Source organism: Micrasema longulum, unplaced genomic scaffold (genome assembly GCF_059751315.1).
Source record: "Micrasema longulum isolate JH-2025_06_02 unplaced genomic scaffold, ASM5975131v1 h1tg000861l, whole genome shotgun sequence".
Classification (NCBI taxonomy): Eukaryota; Metazoa; Arthropoda; class Insecta; order Trichoptera; family Brachycentridae; genus Micrasema; species Micrasema longulum.
This window is the reverse complement of record NW_028278053.1, coordinates 310,640-325,666: the sequence shown is the minus strand read 5'-3', so window position 1 is coordinate 325,666 and position 15,027 is coordinate 310,640. Positions and strand designations below refer to the sequence as shown.

General features: G+C 33.2%; 1 protein-coding gene across 1 annotated transcript; it reads right to left on the bottom strand.

Annotated features, from left to right (window-relative positions):
• Positions 1-8,907: 8,907 nt before the first annotated feature.
• On the bottom strand, positions 8,908-12,404 carry LOC148278566 (uncharacterized). The gene is made up of 2 exons (XM_088231207.1): positions 12,330-12,404; positions 8,908-9,763 (listed from the first exon to the last, which is right to left on the bottom strand). Exons 1-2 carry the CDS (start codon positions 12,384-12,386, stop codon positions 8,933-8,935), a joined length of 888 nt encoding a protein of 295 aa, XP_088087333.1. The 5' UTR covers positions 12,387-12,404; the 3' UTR covers positions 8,908-8,932.
• Positions 12,405-15,027: the final 2,623 nt, after the last annotated feature.

Sequence of the window (15,027 nt, the reverse complement as noted above, 5' to 3'; positions counted from 1 at the left end):
TTTTAAATGATTTGTACATACATAATTAATACTCTCTAAAAGAGTGATTAATGTGTTTGGGGAGGAAGTTCGTTTTACATTTGTGTCGGTGGATATCAAAATTGGTTAAATCCAAAATTGGTAAAATAATTTTTTTTGTGGAAACACGATTAAAAGTTTGGTTTTACAAAGAATACTTATTTCAAAAATGGGAAAATCCAATATTATACCATAATAATTGTTGTCAGAAGTTTGATTTTATATAAAAATTGGCAACATCCACTCAATAACACTCAAATAACACAATAACACTCAAAACGATTAGATTTTATTTTTTTTTACTTCGTAAAAGTGACAACCCTGACACAGATATTCAATGACAGATTAGATCAAAACTGGTTAAATCCACGAATTAATTTTATCAAAACTAGTTAAATCCATTCCGGTATATCAAAATGAGTTACATCCAAATTAAATATAAGTTTTACACGGAAACTAAGCCTAATCAATCAAATCAAATAACGTAGAATACGTTTATTACCTACGTCAGACCTACATATAGTCTAAATAACAATTTAGTCGAATGGCAATAATCGGTTTCAGAAAAGTTTTCTTTGTGAAAAAATGCTTAGTCTGGATATATCCATTTTTGATGTTAACCGACACATTTATTTGATTTTAATATAATATATTAATATATAGTGTTGTGGCCAGCAGTTCAGTTTACATGACGATTGTGCCTCTCAAGAAAAATAAATTGAATTAATTTATTTACTACACGTTTAATTTAATTTTGAATTAAATGTGTAGTTAAATCCTTAGCCCAGAAATGGCGGGATCGCTTTCCGGTCGGTCGATAGTGGAAGCACGATCGCGGCCGACGAACATCCGGTGTGTTGAAACTGTTTTAAAAACGGGGCAGACAGTTCGTTTGCTTCAACTTGTGTTTTTTTCAATTCGGACCTCTTTTTGAAGGTCCGGCATCGCTGCCTGGTACTATCCCAAAACTTTACAAAATCGGAGAGTTTTTGGTTCACTCCAACTTGTGCTTCTTCAAGTCGAACTTCTTCTTGGCGATCCATCACGCGGGCTGGTGCTCACCTAATGATAGAAATCGCCCAAGTGAAGTGCTCACCGAATTAATGATCATCGTAATCGCCATAGGATATTCAAGGGTCAGTTTTCTATATCTTTTTTTAACGAGAAATGATTCTATTTTGTATGAAGCTGGTGGCTCGTGAACATTTGATGCGATGCGTTGTTCACGCATCGCATCAACAAATTTTTGTAGACGAGAACTGGATTCAATTCCCTAGGGAGCTGTTAATATAAACATACTACGACAGAGATGAAGAACATTTTAGAGAAGATAATTTTTTTATTAATTAATTAATTTATTAATTTTTTAATTTTAATTTAATTTAATTAGATTAATTTTTTTTATTTTATTTTATTTATTGGGGATATCAACAGTAATACATGTAATAAAAATATAACAAATAACATATACAGAGAATAAAACCAATGACAGATATCCACAGGAATACATTAAATACACGTACAATACATACTAGTGTGTTTGTGTGAGTGTAAGTGAGTGAGAGGGTGGGTGTGTGGGTGTTATATTGGAAAGAGGGTGTCAGGTATCGAAAATAGAATATAGAAGTCTAGGCATCTACAGGGCTTATGATCAGTCATTGGCTGGTTTAAGTGGCCACTTGGCACACTATGTAACATTCACCATTCTGCCCATATTTGAACATCTATATTCCCTTAATTCTTGCATCTGTTCATGTTTAGGAAGTTAAAGAGCAGAAATTTTTTTAAATACTGTTGATAAATCCACCTGATCCATGAAGAAGTATAGAAATTGAAAAAAACAGATTTTCAGTCGTTGCCTAGTATGTAGGTGCAATAATTCAATTACACGAATCTCACCCGCATGAACAAAGGTTTCTGCTCTTTCACTTCACAAATTTCACAAAAAAAGAATTGAAGGAATATGGATTTTCCAATAAGGACAGAATGGTGAATTTTACACAGTGTGTAAAGTGGCCACTCAAACCAGCCAATTACAAGTCATAAGCCCTGTAGATGCCTAGACTTCTATAATACCTTCTCTAAAATTGTATTCATCTCTGTTGTAGTATGTTAATATTCATAATTTATAAAAGTAAAAACCATTCAAAAAATTGTGTAGATTTGATTATTCACTCTTTTCACAAAAGTGCAATTACCTCAGTTTCACTTTTCTGTGGCTGGCTGCTTTCTGCATAACTACTTGTATTCACGCTAATTTTAACTCCATAAACTATTGTTGGCAGGTGGGCTAAGCCAGCTTGGTTGCATTTGTAATATTCTTCAAATATGGTATCAATAAATAAATAGATAACATACACAAACATAATTTAAATGTCGGAATTTAAGTATTAACTGATGTACAACAAAGTGAAAATTTTCCATACCTACGCTTTTCTCATATTTTTAATTGTTGTATTTTTTTTTATATTTATGTAGTAATAAAATAAAATGTCTTCGTTTTTCATGATCATCTGTTTTAAACTTTACGGAGATATCCGCGGAAATGTGTTTTTAAAAGTTACACATCTCTAATTTTTATACCCAATTCATATCGTTTGACGCAAATCGGGATACTTTTTGTAAGTACGCATATTATTTATGTTTTAATTAGAAAAAAAAACAATTTTTGAACGAAATGCATATAAAATATAAGAATACAACTTACATTTTTTTAAAGTGCATGTTAGTTTTTAATTATAAATAATGATTTATACCCAGTAACAAAATAAAAAATAAAAAAGAAGTTAAGAAACTGCATTTTTTTATGTATGTAAGATGGGTGCTATAAAAATTGAATATGCTATAGTAATTGGATATTATAAATCTAATAGTGAAAAATAAATAGAAATAATGTGTTTGTTTTAAGAAAAAATAAACTAAAGTGAATTTTTTTGCACAAAAAATAAATATTGGCGTTCTTATTATATACCAAAATATTTCAGTTTTGGTGACTATTTTCAACGAGTTGTAAATAACGCACTATTATAGAGTGGGGTTTGAACCTTAGACCTCTGATCCGTGAGTCTGCAACACTAGCCACGGGACCACAATCTTGAACAACCCCCAAGTTGAAAATTTAGAAAAATGAGATCGGTTACAAATGTTGATTTTGCGATAGAGTTGTGCGTGCTATTGACATCCGGGGCCACGATTTCAATCGGTACATCGTATATGATAGAGAAATAAGTAAAATTAAATTAAATTCTGACATTATTGTCAATTTTGAAACCGAGCGGCTAGATGCTGCCATGAGAAGTTTTAAAACTTGGTGTAATTAGAACGCAACTGCACAGTTGATCGACAAGACGTGGAGAAATAGTCGATGCAGAAAACTGGAACACGCCGCTTGATTTTAAAAACTTAATATTTTTTACATTAATTTTTATGATATTTTTATTTAGTGCAAAGCATAATAATAAACATATTTACTGACATGGAAGCTCAGCATTTGGTAAGCTTTTTCAACAATAGAATGTATGTGAAACCCAAACAGCAATCTACTATCAAACATAAGTCTTGAGTCTCTTATCTGGCTGCACCGTGTTATGTTTTTTTTATGGTATAATTTGGGAAATGAAATTTTTGCTTTCACTAAATGTCATTAATTAACCTTTTGAGGTATTAATGGACTATTGATTTTTATTACAGTAGTCAATTAGACGATCAAGATCCTCTTGAATATTTTTAGAGTTGACTATTAAATATTTGTACCTCAGAGGCAGACGGATGCAAATCCAGAATTTTGAGAAATGACATTTCAATTTTCGTTTCCAGTTTATAATCATGTCCATTAATTTTTAAGAAATTTAAGTCTAATAATGAAAGAACCAATGTATTAATATACTGAAAATACAAATTAATGCTTTAAATTATTAGAAATCACTTAAAGAAAGTAGATTATTTAATATAAAGTTATTGTTTCAAGATCTGTTCGGCCCACTGTGCACTGCTATTGGTTGTCACTTTGGCTCGTCACGCTAGTAAAATTGCGGACAGTAATTTTGCCAGGCGTCGACTACTAATCACGCATTATTTATTAACATCATGAATTGCAAAATTTGCTTGAAAAACATGAGCCCAACGAAGACTTTAAAGTGCTCAAGGTGCTATATGAGTGCGCACCATTCATGTTTGGGTACTTCCTCTTCTGTTTTTAAAAGAATGTCCCAAATTTCACGCGGTAACTGGAAGTGTGAATCATGCAAATTGCAGGACCCACGCTCTAGATCCTCGAGCCCTCATGTGATTGCAAGTCAACTCTCTACGTCACCTACTGCGCAACCTTCTCATCCAGCGCCCCCAACGATACAGGCCCCACAAATAGTGTCTTCGGCTCTTGAGGAAAGATTGGGCGAATTGATGAAATCGATGTTCGAGAAATCAATTGACTCCTTGATGTTGAAAATAAAGAAAGTAATTAAAGACGAAGTTAGCGCTGCACTTGATTCATTTGCTTTCGATATTAATAACAAAATTACAGAACTTGAAGGTAAACTTTTGCAATCCCAGGTACGTATTGCCGATCTGGAAAACCAATTCGGTGATCATCAACAGTGGCTTCGAGTAAATAATGTAGAGATATCCGGAGTTCCGGAATTGAGCAATGTTTCACCCCCTGATATCATGATGAGGATTGCTAAGCTCGCTGGAGTGTCTCTGAAGCCTGATGATATCGAGTTTGCACATCGCGTGCAATCTTTTAAACCAGAGGCCGGACGTCCGAAAACCATAATTGCAAAATTAAAAAACCGTCAGCTCAAGGACAATATATTATCTGGTATTCGGAAACACAAAAATTTCTCATCTGCGAACATTGACCTACCCGGTGAACCTAGGAAGATTTTTGTTCACGACCATCTGATTCCATCTAACAAGAAACTTTTTAAAGACTGTAAATTGTTGTGTAATTCTTTAAAGTTCAATTATATATGGGTGAGAAACTGTAACATTTATGTAAGAAAATCCGACGGTTCACCACGAATCCATATTAGAAACGAATCGGATTTTCTAAAACTAAAATTATCAAAACTCGCCGTATAGTGTTATATAATATATTGTATCACTATTTTATCTTTTTTTACATACAACTTTTTACGATACTTCCATTTGCAAAATTGTTCTACACACACTTGCACAATCTACCACATACATTTTTATTATTATTAAAAAATCAAATATTCAATATTTCACACTATTTTATTGTCAGAAAACTGTATCCTTATAGTGTACTATCATTTGCACACTTGTCCTGTACACACTTGCACATTCTACTGCACACAATTTTATTATTAAAAAAACAAATATTCTATATCTCGCACTTTTTTATTGTCTTTAAACTGAATCATCATAGTTATGCGCCTTTACCAAGGAGTTTAGTCACATTATTTATGGAATTATCTAAAGGTATATATTTTTCTCAGTTATATAATGTTTATGAAAGGCGATAAATTACAAATTCTTTATCAAAATATAAGGGGAATTCGCTCTAAATTATCTCTTTTTTATCAGAATGTCTTAAGTAACTGTTATGATGTAATTATAATCACGGAGACTTGGCTACGCGAAGGAATCCTCGATTCCGAAATTTGCGACAGCAGGTACGATATTTTTCGCCGCGATCGTGATCGCGTGGAAAGTGGTAAGCTCGACGGTGGGGGTGTGATGATACTGGTACATCGGAGCCTCAGTGCACGGGCGCGTCCCGAGTGGTCGCGAGTGGGTTCGGAGTGCTTGTGGGTTACCATTCCTTCGGAGTCCTTGCGCTCCCGCATGGGTTCGGCTGCGTCTTCTTCAGCTTCTCGCAACTTACATATTTGCTCTTCGTATGCCCCTCCTGACAGCATCAACTATGTAAACAAGGGTAAGAACCAAGTTTTCCTATCTCAACATATATTGCGTTTAACTTCAATATTTGAAAGTGTTTTTGAACTTGGTGGCGATGATTATTATTTTGTTGCGGGTGATTTTAATCTATCCAATATTCAATGGATTTCTTTTGACTCCCCGGTTTATATCCATAAAGGGTCAGCCGAGTTACAGGAATCAGCCAGGAACTTGATCGAATTACTCATAAGAAATAACTTTCGTCAATACAATTTGAATAAGAACTCTAAAAATAATATTCTCGACCTTGTTTTTAGTAATTTTGCATCGGAAGTAAGTCGCTCTAATTCTCCTTTAGTAAAGGAAGATGTTTTCCACCCCTCGTTAGAAATTTTCATTAATGATATTTTTACTGTCCCTCTTAAGGAAAACAGTTTACCAATTAGAAGGTTTCGGAAAGGAAACTACGATCTGATTAATGAAAAGTTTTTACAAATTAACTGGATTCAACAATTCCTCGGCTTATCGTTGGAAGATACCGTCTCCAGGTTTTATGATTTAATTAATGATTTGATCGTAACACACATTCCTCTCGACACACGTAGTCGCAAACGTTCATATCCTACTTGGTTTAGTGATTCTTTGTTAAAATTAATTAAAGAAAAAAAGAAAGTTCATGCCAAATGGAAAAAGTTTGGTAACCTTCTCGATTACGATGAGTTTGCTCTGTTGCGTCATCGACAAAAAATACTTCAGGAAGATTGTTTTCAAAAATATGTTGTATCTTTACAAAATAACATCAAATCCAACCCCAAGCAACTCTGGTCATATATAAAAGAACGTCGAGGTGGCTCTGCTTACCCTAAATCCTTCGAGTATAAAGATCAGAAATATAACAGTGGTCAGTCTATTTGTCAAGGACTCAATGATTTCTTCAGTTCGGTCTTCAGCAAACCTTGCACTTCATATTCTGTAGAAAATCTTGCACCACCATATTGTGATGACGGTAGTTTAATAGATAAAATTGAAACTACTGAAAGGGAGGTACACAAGTTCTTGTCTACACTCGACGTAAATGGAGGTGCTGGAAGTGACGGAGTACCTCCATATTTTATTGTAAAATGTGCAAAATCATTATGTATCCCTCTCAATAAAATAATTAATTTATCTCTCAAGCAAGGATATTTTCCCCTGAAATGGAAAGAAGCTCATATCTTACAAATACACAAAAAAAGTTCAAAAAATAAAATTTCTAATTATGGAGGTATTTCCATACTCAATACTTTCAGCAAAGTGTGCGAAAAAATAGTTTATTCTCGGATTTATCCAATCATAGTAAAAGGAATACCTCCCCAACAACATGGGTTTCTGAAAGGCAAATCTACTATCTCCAATTTGATAGACTTTATAGATTATGTTTTTCATTGGATGGACAAACTTGAGCAGGTTGATGTAATTTATACAGACTTCGAAAAAGCTTTCGACCGAGTGGATCATATCATTCTTATGAGAAAACTTTTAAACTTGGGTGTAAAAGGAGACGTTCACAGATGGATCTTATCTTATCTCAGCAATAGAAGCCAAGCTGTTGTTCTTGGTGGTTTTCGATCTGAGTTTGCTGATATTTCCTCCGGAGTACCCCAGGGTTCACATTTGGGACCATTGTTTTACAATGCGTATCTCTATGATATTTATGTTGTATTTATGAACGCAAGATTTTTGATGTACGCAGATGATAAAAAAATATACTTCAAAGTTAAGAATCCCCTTGACTGTCTTAAACTTCAAGATGATCTAAACCGTTTGACAGAATACTATTTGAAAAATCGTATTAACGTCAATGTATCAAAGTGTTTGCTTATTTCTTTTTCGCGAGGTCGACATCCAATCCCATATCATTATATATTATCAAACCAACCTGTTCAGAGAGTTGATACCGTACGCGATCTGGGTGTTATTCTTGATAGCAAACTTACATTTGAGAATCACTTCGATGACATACTGACCCGTGCACATAGAAACCTTGGTTTTGTACTTCGTACATGTCAGGTATTTAATGATATCGCGTGTATTGAAATGGTCTACTTTGCTCATGTTCGCAGTTTGCTCGAGTATGCCTCTTCTGTTTGGTCTCCACAATATGTCACACATAAAGAAAAGTTTGAGAAAATTCAATGGACATTTCTTAGACATCTTAACTGGAGATGCAGGTATACCGATCTCAATTATATGTCTTCCTGCAAAAAACACCACTTGCTTACTTTAGAAGATCGCCGTCTACTGTTGGACATGGGGGTGCTTCATGACATACTCAGTGGACGCCTTGATAGTCCGGCTCTTTTGTCAGAGTTATCATTAAATGTCCCCGGTTACCGCACCCGTCACACGTCGAGCTCTCTATTTCATGTGCCAGCAGTTCGTACGAACTATGCCCAGAACTCTCCACTTATACGTTTTGCTAGTGAATATAATTTGAACTTTCCCCTTATTGATCCATTTGATTGTAAAAAAATAACATTTAAAATGCGCGTCTTAAAACATTCTTTTTTGTCTTATACTTAGTTTCAATAATTAAGTTTTATTTTATTTTATTAAATTTTATCTCTATTTCTTAATATTTTATATATATTTATATTTTCGATACCTGACACCCTCTTTCCAATATAACACCCACACACCCACCCTCTCACTCACTTACACTCACACAAACACACTAGTATGTATTGTACGTGTATTTAATGTATTTCTGTGGATATCTGTCATTGGTTTTATTCTCTGTATATGTTATTTGTTATATTTGTATTACATGTATTACTGTTGATATCCCCAATAAATAAAATAAATAAAATAAAATAAAAAAATAAAATATTGTTTTGAGCATTCCTTAGGATTTGCATCCGTCTGCCTCTGAGGTACAAATATTATAACTGTACTGTTTTGTAAATGACTGCAAATTTTAACAAATAAAAAAATGGTTTGCAAATGTAAGTGTTAATTAAGGTAAAAAATAATTTGGGATACTTGTAGCTGATAAATTGTTTATAAAAAATTACCATCTGTCTTTAAAAAGTGAGCATGGAATGATTAGGCACCTTTTTGTACTATCATCGTAGTAGTACCCTTCTGGACAAGCTTCTGGAGTACTTAAAGCACCAGCAAAATTGCAATTCAAAAAACCCATGCAATTGTGGCTGTTATAGAACTTTCCTAGTCCTAAGCATTTTCCATCGACGCCTGTTGCTGTCGGTGGAGTCTTGTCCTTGCAAGTTTTTGAAGCGGCGTCATACATCTCATTGTAAGGGCATGCCAAAAGCTGCGGAAAGTGATTGTTTCCGTTCCTCAGACAAATATAGTAAAGACTCGGATTGGAGGGAACCGCTCCAGTGACCCCTGCTGCAGTGCAGGCTGGTGAGAAGACGGGACAAGAAACTCCGACCATTTTCTTCCGGCACAAGGTCGTGTAAGAATCGTAGTAAAAACGAGCGTCACATTTGAGGGATATCGGTTTTTTAATGACAGCTCCGCTACTATCCGGGACACACATATGATACTTCTGGCAGTTAAATGGGTCTGGAAAGGTTCCCACTTGACGACAGGAGAATTCGTATCCAGAAATCACGGAGTCGCAAGATGGGTTATTTTCGCTGGTGCATTTCCCAGTAGCCTCGAGGCAGGTTTCTTCTTCGGAACAATCATCCATCTCTTCCTTTAGCCAGGTTCCTCCGGGCATCTGAATGCAGAATGAAACCTTTTTGCAATCTTCGCACATCAGTCCGGGCTTGCTGCAGGCTTTACCTTCGCTATTTTCAAGCAATCCTAAGGATTTGTTTATTTTATAAGTACGATCGTAGTTAGATTCATTCTTGGTCAAAGACGACACCTGAAAAGACATGAAAAAAACAAGTGAATACCGTGTTTTTACAAAAAGTGTTCTATATCGAACGTCCATCCAATTGTTCCAAGAATCAAAACTTTTAAATGTAAGACAAATGTATTTAAATATTGTCTCCAATGTCTAAAATTTGTTGTGAATCGTCAGCACTTGTTCCATCAAAAATCAAACCACCATAGTCAAAAAAGAAATCAAGTGCTCGAGATTCCATTTTGCCGATCAACACGAAGACAGAGACATGCAAATGTCTTTGCCTCTAAACTGGATAACATCAACTTTTAAAACATATCAGAAAATGAAAATTTATTTATTTTTTAACTAGAATCTTTAAAATTTATTCATAAATTACTTTTTGATATCATTGTAGACAAAGTAGACATAATACAAGAATATTATAACAATGCCACTTACAATATTCCAAAACGATACAAAGACAATCGAGACTAATAAATCAGGGACTGAAATAATATAATAAACTACCAGAGAAAACTAAACAAAAATTTCAGACAAACTTTTCAATGAATGTAGAAAATATTATTATCAACCACAGGATATGAATAAAAAATCATATATTATTTTTGTAAAATGAATGTAATAATCCGTTAGGGTTAATAAATATTATTTTAATTTTATAAAAATTAAAAAAACATCTTTTCTTCTAATAATTCATTAATGAATTGAGTGAGAAGTATAAATTTCAATGTTTTCTATTCCAGATAAACTTTTTATTCGCTTTTTTTTTAATAAAAATTAATTAATTTAATTTGATATTTTTTAGCTCTGCATATTTTTTTATTTCTTCTATTTCTTATTTCTCACATACTTGTATTTTTTCTCTTCTCGTCTTTTTAAAAATATTTATATATACATCTACAGTATTCTAGATTTTGTCTACCCACGCACAGGTCATGCCTTTGTAGGATTTTTTGTTTTCAAAATAAAGTTTTAGATGTAAACAAAAAAAATACCAAATGTAAACAAAAACATTGTAAATAAAAATGCTAAAAAACCCTTCAAGTGGATCAGAAAGTTTGTAGATGATTGACAAAAGTCCGCATTTTCCTGGAAAGTTTTCTGTGGTTTTCTCGTCATTCTCGTACCAATTATGCGGAGTAGTTTCTAGAATAGGCCACAGTCGAATCATTGCCTACCCGATTCTCACATATATTGATTAGAAAAAACAAAAACTAGGAAAAATTGTAATTTTTATTTATTGAATTGGCGTTTATTTTGTAGAACTCAATATTATACTAATTTTTAGGAGACTTAAATCAACGTTTGATTTAAATATCAAGATAATATACGGGTTGTTATTTAAACCCCGTCATATCCAAAACCAAGAAGATCAGTATGTGCAAGAAGACATATTAGCATATTCAAAAAAAATTTAAAACAAAGTTTTATTTAAAAATAAAACATTTTAAAAAAAAACAAAGACGATGCAATGTCATCATTTTCTATAGAATCCAATACAACTTATGTTGCAAATCTAGCAATATTGCGCACAAAGACGGGATTGTTGCCCTGCAGTTCATTCACATCGTCCCTAACATGAAGAAATTAACTACAAAAGAATATGGTCTATAAAGAGACCACAGGACGCAGCTAACATCAGTCAGCTCGTTCAGTCAGCCCAACAAGATCAGTGCAGTTCACTCAGCTCCAGCATGTAGTTCAAGTGCAATCTCTTCAACCCATCATCGCCGTTACGCTCGTGCCACACAACCTAGTGTCGTATATTTATTCAACACGTAATAAATCAGCATTCAAACCGCAATCGCGTCTTCTCTGTCAATCTCTAACTGGGAACTCCAACCAAACACTCAACTACCTAAATCGTACAAATATAAACACAACAACAACAGTGCCTATGAGCAGGGTTTCTAATAATGCAGATATATTTTTTCAAATACATTGCACCTGGGAACAATAAATGCACGGCACAAAAAGTCGTTTTTACTAGAAAACAGTTAAAGACACTCCCGTCCTAATAGTAAACTAACATTTATTCGCAAAAACAGAAGAAAAAAACAAACAGAAAATTTATAGTTCTCTCACTTGTATCGTATACCTTTAAATGTTTTAGGAAATTACTACGGCATGGAAATTATTATGCCACTATTATATATATATTTTTAATTTTAGTAAACATATATAATTAATCACTATCATTTTTGCTTTAAAGACCACACAAATACTTTTTGTAATGGGGAAATAAAATATATAAAAGTCAAAAACACTAGCTTTTTATTGAAATTGAAAACACTCGCTTCTGAACCCTTATTCTGAACTCCTTCGATTCGTAAATTCATTCGTATCGTATGAGCCGGAACGAGAGCGGAATACGATTTTGATTGCATAAGAGTAAGATGCATACGAGTAACGAGCCAACTTACGAAACGAAATTGCGACAGAATAAGCTTTCTGGTTTTGTTTCACAGACATAACAGATTCTATATGCCCAAATACTGACCAAACATTTGAAACCCATGATTTGTTTTTCAAATGTGCTACATCACCGAATGATCTTATGAAGATATGAAAAAAAACTCACCTCCAAAACAAACAGGCAAAAAAGTATCAGAAGCTTGAGCATCATGAAGACATTCATCGGACTTGTAACTTTAGATGAACTAAAAATAAATTTTAAGTTACGTTGAAATTGCCAACAACAAATGCGTCATTAATAAGTGTTAACAAAATTATCAGTAATGTTAAAATCAAATTGATACTCGTATCTGAATTCTCAATACTGATATAAAATTACTGATTATTGTAATTACAGATTCTTAACAAGGAAATCATTAAAATAATTACTATTTGTTTTTTCTTTTATGTTGAATCATAAAACTAAAACAAATACGCTTACTGGTTTTAAACCTTGACTATTCGTTTGTCAAATATAAACTCCGCAAGTAAATAAATAGACACATTTTAATAATAAGAGATGAAGATCGTAATTTAAATTTGGGGTACAAAATGAGCGGTCATATGCTGAATATTATATGCTTTACGATGCTCAAATCAGGAGACGATCTTCAAAGAATAGTGCATCAGTTCTCAGCTCTTCAAAAGATACGAATAATCGATCTCAATTAATAAAAATGCATGAGTACGCTGATGGCGATGGCCAAAAAGCAGGCTGAATGCAGCGTGGTAATCGACGGCATACTAATCAAACAAGTTTTAAAATTGAAATATTTAGGTTCAAAATAGGGAGCAATAATAAACTCTACAGTAAAGTGTTGGAAAAAAAAGTATATGAACATCAAAAGCAAGCTGATGATAAACAAATCCAGTGTTTGTGTTGCAATGACTTCAAGTATAGAACCTAAAGCCGATACCGTGCTCGTGTGTATACAAGTTTAAAGTGCCGTAAAATCAGTTGCTGTTTAGCGCGCAGGGAGGAAGGTTGCTTGCACGCATCGTTATTTATTCTACTTTTTTTGTAGTACAAAAATTTGGAAAAACACAAAATATTGTTGATAAATCACCTGGTCCATGAAAAAGTATAGACATTGGAAAAATAATGTTTTCAGGCGTTGCCTAGTATGTATGTAGGTTAAATAATTCAATTAGATGAATCTCAAATAAAGGTTTCAGCTCTTTAACTTCACAAACATTAAATAAAAAAAGAATTGAAGGGATGTAGATGTTCAAATATGGGCAGCATGGTGAATATTACACAGTGTGTAAAGTGGCCACTGAAACCAGCCAATGACAAATCAAAAGCCCTTTAGATGCCTAGATTCTATATTAACTTAAAAACTATAACTTTAAAATTTTCTTCATCTCTGTTGTAATATTTTCATATTATTTAGAATTTTGAAAAGAAAAATTAAACCACATGTAAGACGCCTTTTTTGTAAAGATTCTAAATTAAATTCAATCAAAGGTTTGCCGTTATCATTTTCAATATTACCAATACGATATAGATGGTACAGATGTTCCATTCATGACTTCAGTCAAAAACCTAGGTATTATCATTCATAAGCATTTAGGGTAGCACGATCAGGTTAACGAAGTTAGTCGTAAACTTCTAAGCAATTTGCACTCACTTAAAATATTACAGAATTTCTTGCCAATTAATCTTAAGCAAACATTAGTCCACAGCTAACTTCTTCCACTTTTTTTTTATTTATTCAACTTTTTGTACATAATGTTATTTGTACATTGGCGGGCTTATTGCCAAATGACAATTTCTTCCAACCAACCAATAAAATAATGGTATAATATTATTATAATTCAAGTTACAGAACATATTTAATGGAAAATAAAGATTAAAAAGCTAAAGATATATAAAAATGAAAATACACGTATTTGTTTTTTAATTACCTTAAATCAAGACTATTAATCAATGGGAAAAAGGAAAAAAGAGGAAAAAGGAATGACTATGCGGATGTATGTTATTCAGATGCTAACTCTGAATTACTTAATAAGTTAGAACGATTGCAGAATGTTTGTATACGATATATCTTTGATCTTCGCAAATTCAACCACATATAAACAAATATCGCATGCAACTATCTATACTGGCTCAGTATCAGGCATAGAAGAAACGTTCACATTCTATCACTTCTTCACAATATTTTAAATAATCCCACTTCGCCTGTTTATCTGAGAGAGCTGTTCCAACCTCTATCACAATACGGACTATCTCTTCGTTTTAGTGACGAGAGAACTCTTTTAATTCCCTTACATCGCTCTAATTTTCTTTCTTCTTTCACAGTAGTAGCTGCTTTATTGTGAAATAATCTACCCGCTTATGTTAGAGACGCCCCTTCTTTTTTTACATTTAAGTCAGATTAAAATGTCACTTTCTAAATATTTAAGTTGTTCCGTTATCCTTCTTCTTTCTTTCCTATCTTCTCTCCTTTATTCATAGTATAGTGTTAATTGTTTTGTGTATTTTTAATTTTCATATAAAATTGTAAAATTCAATATGTCCATGTACTTGTAATTTTCTCAAACTGGACGGTTTGGGTAGGTAGGAAGAAATTGCCCTAAAGCAATATGGCCGCCCTTATGTGTATATAAACTGCAGAGGCGAATCGTGTATAGAAGCGATTATGCGCAGCTTACCATTATATTTGGCTGACCATAATAATGTAATACTATTATAACTTTCTTTACAGAAAAACAAATAAAGCATAACTGTTTATTTTAAATCATTTCCACCGTTTGTATTTTTATCCCAATATAAATATTAATATTGATAAAGCGCGTCCAGCGCCTGCGGTGAGCCAAGAAAC